The following is a 15,532-nucleotide window of genomic DNA, read 5'->3' as shown; positions in this document are numbered from 1 at the left end:
TGCCTGACACACGTACAAAGAAAGTTTTATTTGTATTGTGTACAAAGCAGAAAGGGCTGCCTATTAATGATAACACTTTGCTGGAAAGTGTTCATATACTGTATGTGTGTGTGTGTGTGTGTGTGTGTGTGTGTGTGTGTGTGTTTGAGTACCTGGCACTGCATCAGCGCCTTCTGCAGCTCTTCCCTCCAGTCCTCCAGGGAGGTACCGAGTCGATCCCAGCGTGTGTTCATCTCTTTCAGTCCATCCCTGAGCTCCCACGCCTCCTCAGAGTCGGGGTCCGATTGGAGGAAGTCTGCACTGCTTAGGTTGATGGACAAGACCTCCGACTTGTGGGTGTCCATCCCCTTTTGCAGCTCCTGAAGGGAACAGTGATATAATGACACAGAGCTACGAGCTAAGCAGACTGTAGCTGGGTTTCAGATAGGGGAAGCTGAGAATACAAACCAGAGAGCAGCAGGATTGTGAGGTGTGTGTGTGACATGTTAGACATAGTTTATCAGGCTGCAGTGGGCTGTATTTATAGAACAATGGCATCTTGGCAAGGGATTTCAGACAGCAACAGCTGGACTAAGAACTCAGGGGAGGATCCAGACTTTTTGACTGGGTTGGCCCCAATGATTTCTGCAGGGACTGGCATGAAGTATATTTGCACAAACACACAACTGAATAGCTTTTATTTACCCTTTCTGTCTCCCCTAGCCATACAGTATCTACTTTAACTACTATTAGTATCAAAGTATGTAAAAGATGTATATTTTGGAACTTTAAAAAGTAATAAAAGATTGGCAACGTATGAAGCTTCTTAGCTTATCTCTTTGAAGACCAAAAAAGAAGATATGTATGCTCAAAGTCACAATTTTAAGTACTTTCTAAAAAAAAAAAAAAAAAAAGAGTACCATATTGAAATTTAAAAAAGCAACAAGCAAACTGTAGCAAAACAAATAGTTCATTTTAAGGCCCAAGCCACCTCAAGCGACACAGCGAACCCACGCCTGTCCTAACAGACGCATGAAAGTGTGGGTGAGTGGAAGGACAAAATTGTCAGTGCTTTAAAGGTGAAGTAAAACATATTGTTTTTAATACACTGTTGTTAAATTCCTGCTGTATGTTGTACAGAGTCAGACACAGATGAGAAACCGAAGTGCAAAAGCAAATTTGACAATTCAAAACTCATAGCTGTGAATTCTAAATGCATGAAAATCAAATCCTAGCTGGAAAGGAAGTGAAATCTTTTCACTTTGATACAGAAGCTGAGACAGACACAGTCAAAGTACCTTGAGCTTCTTGATCCTCTGCTGGATGGTGTGTATGTCAGTGCTGAGTTGGAGCCCTCGCAGCTGGCTGAGTTCGGCCTCGGACTGACCCAACCAGGCCCTCATTGTCTGCAGGTCCGAGATCAGCTGCTGCCACTGCTGCAGGTTCTGTTTGTTTCTGTGCTTCTCACTCAGAGACTGAGCCTGGATTAGCTCCCAGCGCTCGATCACACCTGCAGGGAAAAACAGACGCTTCAGTTTAACTCAGTGCACACACTGTTTACATGAAGGGGTCGTCTGTCTACAGGGTTTCAGGATGATGTTCGTGTGTGTGAGACTGACCGGCACTCTGAGTGTCTGTGCTGGTGGGGTTGATGAGTCCCGGCATGTCGTCCTCGTCCTCAGTCAGCTCTCCCTCGGCTCTCTTTACTGCGTCTATACTGCCTCGACACTCTCCCATCAGGCGCATCTGAAGGATGATGAGTTAAATGATTTACATTTGTAAAAGTAATGGTTCTCATTAAAAAAACATGTGCACATAAAATGACAAAACAGCTACACACACAAGCAACTGACAATCAAAGAGATAAATGAATTTTTTTTCTTAAGAACACATCAAAATCCTGCATGTGTGTAGCAAAATTACTATAAACATTGAACACATCAATATAACGAATGATCATATTTAAACTATGAATTATGTCTAAACCACCTTGAGTCTGTAAGTGGTTGTCTAAATGTTCATAGTTTGATGTATTTACACTGGAGAGAATATACAAAGTGGCGCTACTTCACGGTTCAATTTTTTTATCTTGATTATGTGACGCATGGTCTTGAAAAGTTTAATGTAAGGGACTATAAAAAACAAAAAACAATCAACCTCTTTAATGCATTTAAACTAATGTTTTCAGCACATTTCTGTCTTGGCTTGAAAAAATGAGGTTGATTCTTTAACTTTAAGGTAAGCTGTCTTTGTATTAATTCACTTTCCAAGTCACAATGTTTCACAAGACAGCAAAGGACACTTCAAATGAGCAGGACTCACATAGCCCATGTAGGTGGAGTCTATGTCGGGGCTGGAGCTGTTGGCAGTGGTCTCTCTCTGCTGCAGGTGGAACCGTCCTGCATCCAGAGCCTGATCCAACTGTCTGAGACTCGCCTCCAGCTGGCCCGGCTCACCTAAAGGGAGGCAACAACAGGGTCATGAAAACATGGAGGGTGCAGATTTTCACAACAATCATTCATTTGGTTAGCATGCTGTTGGTTTGAACCGGTGCTGTGATGGCATGCGTTAGTCTGAAATGCAAAATGAAAGAGTGACAGAAAAGAACTCAAAGTCAGGATTTAATGGGTTAAAAATGATATTAGCTATGAAATGAATGACAAGAGCAAACATTTTTATGGACACTAGCATGCAGTGACTGCACTAATACATTGTTTTAATAAAGTAGGATCCATGTGAATTTGGGGACATGCAGTAGTAATGATGCTCCTTTGCAGGTAGTAACATTTAGTGTATCACTTTTAGTTTACGACATGCTCTCCTATCTCATGCTGTAACACTCTTGTTTCCTACCAGAGGATGATTTCAGTGTGTTCTCGGTCAGTTTTATATAAGCCTCGGGGCTCTCTGGGATAATTACATCTGGGAAGAGAAATATAAAACATGTACTTTTATAATTTTGATATAATTTAAAGTTTTTACTGTGTAAATCTACATATGACGTCCTCACAGCAAATAAGGATGCTTGGATTTCAGAGCTCTCTGAATGGTCCTTTTCTGTTTTGTTTGTTTGTGTTCAAACATTGTTTTTTACAACCAAAGTTATCATAAAAGACCTTTATTGCTAGAATCATGCACAAGTGTTTTCACTCCCTGTTACTAAATACAAGAAGTGAGATTGTAACTGGCACCAGATCTGTAGAAATCTCTGCTTGAAACAGTTTTTCATCCTTTGAAAATAAATGATCTTTGCCTTGTTTTGATATTATGAGGTGAAAACATGGAAGCTGAAATACATTACTGTGTAAATACTTGATCTTCTGTGATTAAATTGTGTCTTCTGTCTTTTCCACACAAAATTACTATTTCCTTACCACCAACAAAAAAAACGATTTCCTCATCAATGCTTTAAAACCATAATCTTTCTTTTTTTAAATAATCTTTAACAGATGCATTACCTCACTACAAAAAAATGAAAATTCTTCCAAGGAACTTTTAAGTCATTTTTCAGACCTGTAAAACGCTGAGTAAACAAAAAAATATTCATCAAGTATGTATCAATAAAAATCCTTCATAGAGTGATGAAGTGAAGCTGGACTGACCTGACAGCACCGTGGCAGCTGTCCTCAGATACTCATCCTCCTCCTCTTGCCCTCGCCTCCTCTCCCTGTGACCTCGTCCACCTGGGCTCTCCAGGTCTCTGCTCAGGTCGTAGTCGTGGTCCCACTCTAAGGGGATGGAGTCAACACTGGCCGGCGTGTCACGTCCTGAGCGGTCAGCCCGGATGAGGGCAGTCGTGCCCGAGGGGGGGCGGCTGGATGGGCGGGGCAGAGAGGAGTCGCCCCACTGCAGCTCCGAGAGGTCTCCACCTTCCTCCAGTTCCAACTCTCTGTCCGAACCATCGAGCTCGTCATCGGCCAGCTGAGGAAGACGGGCATGAGGGAGTTAGTGTAAAGGAAGCAAGGACACATGGCAGAAAGGTCAGACTCTGTAAAAAAATATGTGGAACTACGAAGTGTGAAAGCAGCTTGTGAGGTGAACATGTGAGGTGTACAGAGTGGAAAAACATGACACTGTTGTAAACTCAGTTTGCTCACAGCTGTCAGAATGAAAGTATGTTGGACAAATGTTTGCAGCATGTCGAGGGTAGGGAAGGAGGACAGCTGTGAATTTTGAAGGGTTTGCAGACTAGTCTTCAAAAACGTCTATCGGCAATGCAAAAAACTAATTTCATGCAACTTTTGCATTTGAATTCATCAGACGTTGTGTTTCTAAAAAAAAAAAAAAAAACCTACTTTAATGCATGCACTTCCACTGTAAAATGAGAGTTGTATCGATGATGATGGAGAATGTTTTCTGTTAAATCTTTACTCACAGGCAGTCGTGTGAGTTTCTTGTAGTATCTGTCGACTCGTCCGAACACCTCCTGACAGTATCTCTGCAGCTCCTCCAGCTCCTCCTCGATGACGGCCGCGTCCAGAGGTTCACTCTTTTCGATCAGAGCGTCACCCTGTCTGAACACCAGCTCGATCTTCCCCGTGTTCAGATAGATCTCCTGCTGGAACGCCTGAGAACCATCACGCAGCAGAGATCGAGAATAGAAACAGAAAATGTTTTTTTTATGTTAATGTTCCATTAATGGGAAAAAAAAACTAAATTTAAAAATAAAAAGCTGCAGAGAAAATGTATTAATATACAGTAGCAGAGAGTACACACAAAAGTCTTTATATTACACCGAATACTTTTCAAACTATACTAAACTGCCATGATAACATACTATATAAAGATGTAGTCTTTCTGTCTCACCCTGAGCTGTTTTATCTTGGCCTGAACGTCACACTCAGAGAAGTGCTCGATGTTTGTCAGCTGGAGGTCCATCTCTGTCAGCCACACCAGAATGCTGTCTCGAGCCGTCTCAAACTCCTCTCTCTGGACAATGAAGTGCTGAATGAATAAAAAGAGGTGCACACACAACCGTGAGTTAACGATTTCCTTCACCTTTTTTAAAGAAGACTGGGGCTGTTTCCCCGTGAATGAGATGATTATTGAGCCGACAATCTGAGACCGCGTTACCTTGAGTCTTCGTAGGATGGCTGCCACCCTCTTCTGCAAGTTATCCCATCGCCTGTTCCCATCATGCACCATTTCTTTGAGTTGGCAGGAGGAGTCGGTGCGGTTCTCCCTGGCCAGGCGACGGTACTGTTTGTTGATGAGCTCTAGTTGGGTCAGACACTCCTGTACCTGCCGCTGGAAGGCCTGCAACAAAAATACAAACATGCACAAATGAGCTTTGAATAAAGACGACTGAGTTGTAAACATGCACACAAAATGACTTCTTCAGAGAAAAGACCCTCAAACATGGAGTCTCTTAATTTCCAGCACTGCAGGAGGCTGCTTATATTTTTGACAAGCCCCTTCAGTAAAGAACTGTGAAAATGATCTGTAGATTCTCATTCTGTCATATCATCATATTGCTCATTCTACTATAGTTTCAAAGTCTATATCTGTAGATTATTCAATAGATATGGAAGGGGTATGTTTATTCAAAATGAAGGGCATGAACACAAACATCTTCAGTCAGGTCATGCAGGGACAATATTTCTCGTACTACATGTGTTGTACAGAGAGTATCAACTGAAAGGAAACTGAAAATATTTTCTGTTCTGTGTTGACAAAAGAAAATAGAAATTGGCATAATAGTTCATAAGTGGTTATTAAATTCTATATTCTGGAAAAGAGCAAATTATTCCATGTTTAAAAATGTTTTACTTTCCACTCAGGCACAAACTCAGCAGATTCTCAGAGGCTGGATGGGAAAGTCAGCTAGCTGGAATGTGCACGTGCACGGTGATAGACAGCAGCAGCTGAGCAGACCAGTGCAGACGAGTTTGAGCAACATGACACTCTTTCCCTTTCTTCAATGTTTCCCCTTCTCTGCACAGACACTTTCTGTCTAGAGATGTATTCAGCTAATGTGGACATGATATTCTGACAGGAAACTTAAAAAAAAAAAAAAAAGATAAAAGCATGCACATGCAACAGACATTACATTTAAAAGAAGGCTCTTTGCTAGAAAGACATGCGATGCAGAGTAGCTATCTTTTACTACGCATTATACTAAAAAGAGAATTGGACATACCTCAAACTTTTTAAGCTCCTCTTTGGCAACAGTATAAAGAACTCCAGAGGAGTTGGGCAGAGCTGCTGTCCTTTCTGAGGTCTTCAGCCAATCTTCAAACCTTGAGTAATCATCCAGAAACCTCTGCCACAACCTCCACGTCTCCTCAATCCTGCACAGAAAAGGCTTTCAGCAATGCCATAGCTAAACAATCTCAAATCACATTTTTAAGGATCACACAAAAATAATCCGCAGAAATTAAGTGCGAGTCACTGACTTGAGCCTCCTCTCCATGGACATGGCACAGATGTTCCTCCAGCGTCTGTCCAGCCCTCGGGTCGCCTGCTGGATGGAGTCGCACTCTGTCTCTGTGGAGCAGGCGTCGCAGTCGTGCAGCAGGACTTCACACAGGTTCAGTACTGATGCCACACCTGTGCTGTGTTTCTCAATGTCCCTCTGCAGCTCCTACAAATCATTCAGAAAAACCTTTAACATTTACTGGATTTCAAGGTTGTATGAGTAGCCCAGAGTTTGCTCACATGTGCTTTTCATTTATGTTTCATGATTACAAGTACACATTAACTTAAATGAATGCAGGCTCCTTTAAGCTGTAAATGAATCAGGCACATTTCAGGCATGCTGAACTAAATAAATGGATGTATTAGTAAAATGTTCAACTGTGGAGAGGAAGGAGGTCAGTGGGGTCTCACAATCCAGTCCACAATTAGAGCAGCACCCTGGCAGCAGGAAGGACACTGATACTAACTGTGGACTAGCTTCAAACAAACAGCCAGGGATGAATGTATGAGTCATGCTGTAGTTTCCTCATGTGGCTCAGTGTCACTTATTTCCAGCTATGTTTGAGTCATATTGTTTTGTTCTTAACGCATCTCAGCTCAATAAAGAGAAGGAAGCGTGCAAACAAATCTGCACGCTCTTCTGCTCTGTATTCCTGTTTGTGTGTGTTGTCCCTCCTAACCTGCTGCTGGTTGAGTTTCCTTTGAATCTCCTGGTCGTCACAGGTGCTGTAGACGATCGGCCTGGACAGCTCCGTCTCGATGTGAGCCAGCCACGAACGCAGGCTGCTCATGTTTTTATCCAACTGCTGCACCGCCACCAGAGTCTCCCTCAACTTCTTCACCCTGGTAGAAAAACAGAGTCAGAGAGGGAGTCAGAGTCAGCACATGGGAGAGCTGTGAACACATTTAAGAAAACAGTTCAGTAAGCCAACAACGTGGTCCAGATTCTGTTCAGTTCGATGAGTGGATATAACAACAAACCACAAAGCATGCTGAAAATACAAACCAAGAAAATCACTTATTAAATCAAAAGATGAAATAAAATAAAGTCAGAAGCCAATCAGTTATGTGCATGAATGTCTCTGATTCTAAAAGAAATGCTGCTTGTTTCTGTTTATTTAGTTGATAACGAGATGCACATGAAATCTATCATAAGAAAGATGTTTATCAAGAAGAGAAACAAATTTAAACATTTTCAGATTTAACATTTTTCATAAGAACCAAAATCTGACAAATATAACTCTCTGTTTAAACCTACAATTCAAAGCAAAATGACTTTTAATTTTTCACCACAATGAGCCAAGCAGAGCAAAAGAGTAAGAAGATCAGATACTTTTGTTGAGAAGTGATGAATCCTTACTTCACACTACACAACAAATGTTAGATTTTCTCCCTTACACAAGTATCATTTAACACACAGCAGCATAGGTGTGATTCTCCAATGCAGGTTAAAAGCACAAAACAAACAATACAAAGCACATGAAGCTTGATACAATTACAAATCTGCCATGTTGTTGTTGTTGTTTACAGTGCAGCCTTTAAAAAAAAACAGCTTTAAGATAAATTCTCAATTTTGTCCTGCCTGGAGACATCACAGTCGCAGTCCGGCAGATCCTCGCTCGGGCATCCCGCCATATTGTCCGTCTCTAATTCCAAAACCATGGGGGAGCCGAGTTCCCAAAGACAACGTAAACGTCAGGAAGCGTTGCAATGTTGATCTCAATGCTTCTCTGCTCTGTCTTTGAGCTCCACATGGGACTTTCTCTACACTGTCTGTCTGTGCAGAGGGGGGAGGGGGGGGGCAGGTAGTGGAGGGGCGGAACAACTGTGACTTATCAACTGTTTCTCTTCAAGGTTAAAAAAAAGGGAACCCCAAACATGCGGGAGTCGGTGTGTGTGTGTGTGTGTGTGGATATGTGTGTGTGTGTGTGTGTGAGTGCCTGAGAGTGACAAGTGCTGCTGTTTCTAAAAACAGACTTACAGTCAGAGACATGTGCTGCAGAGCCGGTCTGTGTCGGAGTATCACACTCCAGATACACACAAATGGAGTATGAGCAGTCGTAAAGTTGGAGACTTTGTAGGCAGAGAAACTTCATTGGATAGTTTGCAACAAGAAGGACAGTTTTAATATGAAGCATGTTAGCAAGGTGGATAATAAAAGATCCTTATTTCTTTAAAACATGACTCCAGTTAAAGGCAATGCTAAAATTCAAAATAAAACACCAGATTTTCAGTTATGTTACAAACTCTCTGTCCTGTTGTTTTGAGTAAAGGACGGATGTAAGAGACAAAGAAAGTGCAGCTGTTTGTGTTAGGTCAGACACAGTACTCCCCTTCTTCCCTCGTCCAGTACTGAGGGCAACAGCCGGAAGACAGCGGGAGGGGGGGGGGGGGGGGGGGGGACAAAATGGTAGATGAAGAGCAAACAAGGGCGTCAAGGAGGGAAGAAGAGGAATGTCAACTCTGCCTTCTTGGCTTGCAACTCTGCTAAGTAGGAGTCCCACTGACACCAGCAAGGAACGCAGGAAATGCCTCAGCAGCATTGTGGGGGAAAGAAATCCCCATAGCAACAAAATGCGACATGCCTGAATTAAAAAAACCTTCCTCCACTAGGGGAAGAAGTGTGTTGTGTGTAGGGTTAAAAGTAAGAATGGGGACATTTCTCTTTCTCTTGTTTTTGATAACGCAGTTTTTTTTTACTGAGTAGACGACAAGCTAGAAAAAAAAACAACTAGATAGCGTGTCATGAACTTCTATCTTAACTTTTTGGGGTGGTCCTCACAGAGCCCACACAAGTCTAACAATGAAAAACTCTCTTGAGAGTGCACCCACCTGGCAGCGATGAGGTCCAGCAGGTGCTGCCAACGCTCGCTCACTTTGCTGAGTTTGTGTTGGATCTCGGCCGCCTTGCTGTCTTGGCTGGCCCTGGCAAGCCGGTCTCCCATAACCTGCAGCTGCTGCTTGTTCTCCTGAGCGACACTGATCTCCTCCTGGTAGTCCTGAGAGAGAAAGAGTTAGCACATAGTTTAACACAGGGAGGTGTGAGTTCGGTAGAAGTTTATAGAACATCTGTGTGTACCTGAGACTCTGCATGCTCAACAAGTTAAGATTTTTACTGGTAATTGTTCATCTTGTGTAACTATTTAAATACATAAAAAAAACAATTGGTGTAATGTGTGTGCTTTATTACAAAAAAATCAAATTATTCAAAATCAAATTAAATTCAAACTTTAATTTAGGTTATTGGCAAACATATATACACATATATATACATTATATCAGTGCATAGCAGTGGCCTAGATAGAAATATCCTGTTATCAAAACAATCTTGACCCACCCCAACAGATTGAATCTGCTCTTACCGAGTGCATTTTTACTTACAGGAATGTGCGCTGTACATAAATATCTGCATATGTGAAATTGAAGTGTGTCTGTAATTAAGACTGCGTGCGGAATTCACCTTGCGCAGCTTTTCGATCATCTCTTCAATGCTGATGTCTCCATTCTGAGAGACCTTGCTCTCCATCTGAGTGAGCCATTCACACAGCTCCTTGTTCTTCTCATTGAACACAGCCCACTCGTTCAACTTCTCGCTCACCTGCTGCCTGCGCAGGGAAAGCTGAGGGGACAAAGGGGAGGATGGAGGAGAATTTTGTGGGGCAGAGCACAGGACAATTAGGAATGAGAGAGGACAAGAAAGGAAGGACAAGAAGGAAAAGGAAACTCTTATGAGAAGCAGAGTCAAAATACGGTTGTTTGGGAGCAGTAAAGATTGCGGAGAATAACTGGTTGAAGATAAATTCAATGACTTAAACTATATTGATTATTCAGAGCTTGAAAGCTTGAAAACCAAAATCACAAATTGGCACAATAAGGATATTTAAAAAAATCAGCCTTGGCTTTAATCTTCAGTGAATGTACCTGGTGGCAGACCTCCTCCCACTGGCGCTGAAGCAACTGGAGGCGTTCCTGCAGGACTGTGATGTCATCTGCACTGACCACGCCCTCCAAGGAGTCCCTCAGCAGGAACAAGGAAGTGAGGTCATCCGTCCAGCCCTCCACACTGCTCTCCAACTCCTGTTCCCACAGGACATGACAGGAAATGATGAACAATGTTAGAGAGAAGCCCATCCATAGCCATGAAATACTAAGACAGAGTCAGACCAGCCTGTTCAGAGGGCTCTTTCTTTTCCCTCATAACCAGCATCAAAAAAGTCAAGCAGAGCAGAAAACCACAGAGCGGGACTACTGAAGCTCAACTGCAGCTGCTGCACCCCACAGAAATAGTGACGAGAAACCAAAACAGCACACAGACAGTGAATGTCACAACAAGGCATTTCACAAAAAGACACACAAATTTCATATCAATGCAAGAATTTCTGAAATAAGAATAAAACAATTCACTGTGACATGTCCCAGTCAATGAAAAATAAACAGCTTCATTCAAGGTTAAGGGCAAGATAAGGTAACACAGACTCATCCAACCTTGCATCTCCTCCTCCTCCGTCACTGTGACGGTTCTGCTGCAGCGTAATGATTTGAGGACCCAGAGAATGTCTTCATTACGCAACACACACACACACACACAATAGGAAGCGCACACACACATATAAAAACACCCCCACTCCAAACACGGATGCTCTCTCTCTTGCTCACTGCCATGCGCACGCACCCTCTTTTCCTCTCTCCATCTCTCTCCCCACCCCCTCTCTCTCTCCCCAGCTGATGCTCACTATGTGCAGCTACCCTGGCTACCCTCCTCCTCCTCCTCCTCCTCTCTGAGGATGACGTGTCATGCATGAAACATGACTGCATAAAGTGTCCAACGGGCCAACACAAACCGCAAATGATTATCATGCAGACTTCGCACTAAAAATGCTTTGATACAAATATGTTCTCACACAGCAGAATCCTGGCAATGATTTCAGCATGAGCTGTATTTATACAGTAACTCTTAACATTAGGACAAGCTCTTTTTAAAATACTGAAAATAATTTAAAGCCTTTAAAAAAGCTCAATATTTAAATCATTAGAAAAAATATAAACAATCAGGAAGAGTTGAACTTCTCTTTTTGAAAGACCTGAATTATACGTTCTTCCAGAAGAACAAAACAAAAAGTTATGCCAACAGTCTGAAAACCGACCAAACAAGGTCACAAAACGAGACAACAGCTGCTAGATTAAGACGTTTTTTTCCCCGACTGCCTGTCTGTCATTTGATGTGTTTGTCCCTGTAGCCGGATTAAAAGGGTAGAGGGGAGGACAAGTCGATGTGGATGAATGTGTAACAGAGAGAGAAAGACAGAGAAAGTCTCAGGAAAACAGAGAGATTAAGAAGGTCTATGTGTACAGCATGCATTTCAGAGAAAGAGCTATTCAGAGATATTGAACGTTTGCAAACAATTTACCTAGAAGGCTACAGTTTGTGTACATATGTGTAATGAAAACAAAACTTTTTTTGGCTCCGGTCATGCAAGGATGAAGCGGCATAGTTCTTCAGGGAAAACACAGTGACAGTAGGTGAAATAAATGTAAAACAAGCATAACAAATATATGCATTCATTCCTCTCACCTTGCATCTGATTTGCTCTGAGTGTAGCTCTTCATGATGATCAGGCAGTGGCAGAGACAGCTTTCTCTTGAAGGCCCTCAGTTTCTCGAGTGATGCAGTAATGCCCTTCTCACATCGCTCCCAGTTCTACAAACAAACACACGGACAAACACACAGGGGGGATTTAGAGCATAAAACAACGTACACAAAAGCACATTGACGAGATTGCAGATCTTCTCTGGAAGGGAAGTTGCGACACGTTCTTACTGCAGCTGCAGCAGTAGCATCAGAAAACTGCAGAACACATGATCACAAACTAACAGGCACGCATACACAAATCAACCCGAGGCTGAAGTCAGGCCACTTAAATTATCATGCAGCAGAAAGCCCCCCCCCTCAGCTCTGAAACTCCAAAGCAACACCATGAGACAGCACAAATCCAACAGTGAAAGAAGAGAATTAACACAGCTTCACGACAAAAGAGGGAGGTTCTGCTCCAAAGGGCACAGATTACAGCTATTCTTAGAGTCTGAATAATGGCCCGAGTTCAGGGTGAAACAGGGTAATATTTGGTAAGCAGTGCTACAGCAGAGTGGCATACCTGAAGCAAGAGTCATGGAAAAAAAAAAAGAGCCAGGGGAAGACTAGAATAGATGCTCTCAGTACAAGCGAAAGACAAAAGATAGAGAGGATAACTCAGGATCTCAGGAGAATAAGATATGCGGATGAATCTCTTCAACTGCGTCACTCTCTAAGATTCAAAACAGGGCACTATCACAGCCTGCAAAATCTACCTCCCAGGGTTGAAATCATTACAGCTCACTGCACATTGTGTGTGTTTGTATGGGAGCGTGCCCTAGGCTGGACATTTTTGTAATGCTTGCATGTGAAAGAGCGTGTGCTTATAAATGAATCTGAGAGGAGAAGAGGGTGTGCTCTGTCTTTGTCCTCTGCTTCTTTTAAGGACCTGAGGTTGAAAAGTGTTGCATAATTCATGTGTTAACCTGGTTTCACTGTCCTGCATGTACAGATGGTAGGGCTAATTATGGGCTTGATGCTCCCCAGCAACCTTCAAGAAACATTTATGCTGCAGTGTAGTGAAGACAGCCCTTAACGTAGACCGAGATAAGGCTTCATGTGTCTGAAATAACACATCCTGTCCCCGTAGCACAGCTTTGATAAATGTCTGACCTTGAGCAAGCCGTGCAGCTCCCTCCTCTGCTGGTCCAGGCGGTGGTGCGCGTGTCTCCACCTCTCCTGAATCTCCATCAGCTCTGTCTGCAGGGTGGACTCTGCCCTGGCGTCGGCCGACAGCAGCAAGCTCCTGCCGGCCTCCACCGTCAGAATGTAGCCTCCATGCTGCCTCTGGAGCACCCGCTCCCTCAGCTGGAGGAGAAGAGAGAGGGACAGTGGGCAGAGGGGGAACAGGTTAACTAAAGGAGTCTAGAGGTTGAAGGTAGGGCGAGGGTGTAATTAGTATGAACATCAGAGTTGTTATTGTTTAAATTAAATATGAAGTTTAAAGAGTGACAAGAAGAAGAAAAGTCGTTTTTATGTTTCTGACGATGATTACACACTTAATACTCCGTCTCATTTACATTCGTTCAAATGATCTTTTAATGACCTTTAAAATGATGCACACTTTTTAAACAAGCTTTACAATGAATCCTCCTGATCCACCTGCTATACACTAATTAATCTAATCAGAACTGTGACCTGCAGTTATAATAAAACAACCATATTTGAGTTAAACCAATTTCCCGAGAAAAGTTAGATTTGACTTTAAGGAGTTGAAAAGCTCCTCTCTTGTGATGTAGCCTACCTGTATCTGATCCAACAGGTTCCTGGCCTGCTGCAGAGCGACTGGTTCTCCGGGCTGATGCACATCTGGATCTTGGGTGACTTCTTGCAGCCGCTGTTGCAGCTTCTCTGCCATCTCTCTGTAATTCTGCCACTGGCGGACCAGACTGTCGATAATGCCCCGCCGCTGCTGGGCCCGCCTCACTACACACTGCCACTGATTGCTCAGCAAGGCCAGTTTCCCACTGAAGTCACCTCTGTTCAGCGGACATCAGAGAATTAGATGGTGTGCTCCTCGCAACATTTTCAGGATGATAGGCTCGACTGCTATAAAGGATTGCGCCTACCTGTTATCCACTTGTCCCTGGTCTAGCATCCGATGTCCATCACTGATGATGGAGTAGAGAATCTGCTGCCTGCTAAACATCTCTGCCTGGAACAGCTGCAGGTAAAGGTGAAAATATTAGTTACAACACTACAAACAAAAGACAACAATAAGTGTACTTATACTGTACTTGGAATGCTTCTCTGACCTCATGGTCTCTCTGCTGCTCCAGCAGACTCTGACAGTTTCCTGAGATCTCAGCAGCCAGCTTCTGTTCAGTCTGAGACAGGAAGTCCATCCACGCCTCACACTTCTGAAGGAAGCTCTGCTGCTGGAGCACCACTGCCTGCAGCTTACTGGAGAGGTAGAAGAGGACACAAGTTGGATCAAAATATAAAGCTTATTAATACAAAGATTATTTTATCATAATCCAATGAATATAATAAAAAAATGAACTAGCACAAACTCATATCTAAATGGAATTTTTCTCTGAGGGAAGCCAGTAAACTATCATGTAGAAAAGGTGTTTTCTTTCTGGAGGAGAAGCTATTTGAAAGTACAGTTTTTTTTTACTTACTTATAATTTATCTTGGTGGATGTTTTTATTTGTAGTAAAGTGCTCCTTGACTACACAGTGCTACTACAAAGAAGTAAAACGTGATGGGATTTTGTACCTGAACCTCTCAGTGAGGTTGGCGGAGTGAGCGGCCCAGGACCTGTTGAGACTTTGCAGCCGTTTCACGTCTCGATCACTGACTGGGAGTCTGTACATCAACTCGTTGACACGTTCCAGGTCTGGAGACAGACTGCTCAGATTCAACAGGTGAACCTGGGAACAGATTATTACACGTTTTAGTAGGACAGTCACAATAATGAACAAGCCTTGTCTGTCAGACATTTTTGTTGGAATGATGTCGGTCCCAGGTGTTCAAAAGGAGAGAAACAATGAACTAGACACAAGCCTTTTTTCCATACCTGCAGTTTTTCCATACGTGTCTGGACCACAATGATATCTGGAGACCCAACTGAGTCAGACTCCTTCAGCACCTCCTCGGCCTCCTCAGCCTTACTGATCAATGTGTCCATCTGCTCTCTGAAGCCCTCACAGGCCTGAGATCCAGTCTGCAAACAGTCAGAAAGAAACATTGAGAGTAAGGTAAAGACCCGTTTATCATATTCCTTTAATCATATACTGGGATTGAATAGAGGGAAGTTGCATGTACCTGCAGCAGTTCCTGCTGCCTGTGAAGGCTGTGCTTCAATGTTTCTAGGCGATGTGTGAGTGACAGGTGGTCAGACTGGAGAGCTGCCGAGGAGGAGGCATCAACTTGGCTCTTCAGCTGCTCCCCTAAAGCCTGCAGCTGCTGGAGGGTCTTCTGCACAGAGGCCTGGTCACCAAGGCACGCCTGCAGCAACAATGGGATCAGAAGGAGGCACGTTAGGAACAGAATCACTGAGAT

General features: G+C 43.1%; 1 protein-coding gene across 1 annotated transcript in view; it reads right to left on the bottom strand.

Moving 5' to 3' along the window:
- syne1a (spectrin repeat containing, nuclear envelope 1a) overlaps window positions 1-15,532 on the bottom strand; it is a 125,223-nt gene that overhangs the window by 5,373 nt on the left and 104,318 nt on the right. The window contains exons 120-142 of the mRNA XM_061051988.1: window positions 15,296-15,478; window positions 15,048-15,194; window positions 14,747-14,901; window positions 14,281-14,428; window positions 14,095-14,189; window positions 13,770-14,004; window positions 13,139-13,333; window positions 11,969-12,094; window positions 10,318-10,473; window positions 9,857-10,015; window positions 9,229-9,395; window positions 7,077-7,239; window positions 6,375-6,562; window positions 6,119-6,269; window positions 5,053-5,235; window positions 4,786-4,923; window positions 4,355-4,546; window positions 3,582-3,900; window positions 2,833-2,901; window positions 2,302-2,435; window positions 1,599-1,725; window positions 1,278-1,489; window positions 153-359 (exon numbers count right to left, since the gene is read on the bottom strand). Coding sequence (XP_060907971.1) covers window positions 153-359; window positions 1,278-1,489; window positions 1,599-1,725; window positions 2,302-2,435; window positions 2,833-2,901; window positions 3,582-3,900; window positions 4,355-4,546; window positions 4,786-4,923; window positions 5,053-5,235; window positions 6,119-6,269; window positions 6,375-6,562; window positions 7,077-7,239; window positions 9,229-9,395; window positions 9,857-10,015; window positions 10,318-10,473; window positions 11,969-12,094; window positions 13,139-13,333; window positions 13,770-14,004; window positions 14,095-14,189; window positions 14,281-14,428; window positions 14,747-14,901; window positions 15,048-15,194; window positions 15,296-15,478 — 3,849 coding nt within the window. The remainder of the gene's footprint in view (window positions 1-152; window positions 360-1,277; window positions 1,490-1,598; window positions 1,726-2,301; window positions 2,436-2,832; window positions 2,902-3,581; window positions 3,901-4,354; window positions 4,547-4,785; window positions 4,924-5,052; window positions 5,236-6,118; window positions 6,270-6,374; window positions 6,563-7,076; window positions 7,240-9,228; window positions 9,396-9,856; window positions 10,016-10,317; window positions 10,474-11,968; window positions 12,095-13,138; window positions 13,334-13,769; window positions 14,005-14,094; window positions 14,190-14,280; window positions 14,429-14,746; window positions 14,902-15,047; window positions 15,195-15,295; window positions 15,479-15,532) is intronic.

The sequence above is a fragment of the Labrus mixtus genome, chromosome 12 (genome assembly GCF_963584025.1).
Source record: "Labrus mixtus chromosome 12, fLabMix1.1, whole genome shotgun sequence".
Classification (NCBI taxonomy): Eukaryota; Metazoa; Chordata; class Actinopteri; order Labriformes; family Labridae; genus Labrus; species Labrus mixtus.
Note: the sequence above shows the minus strand (reverse complement) of the source record. Positions and strands in the feature narration are given on the sequence as shown.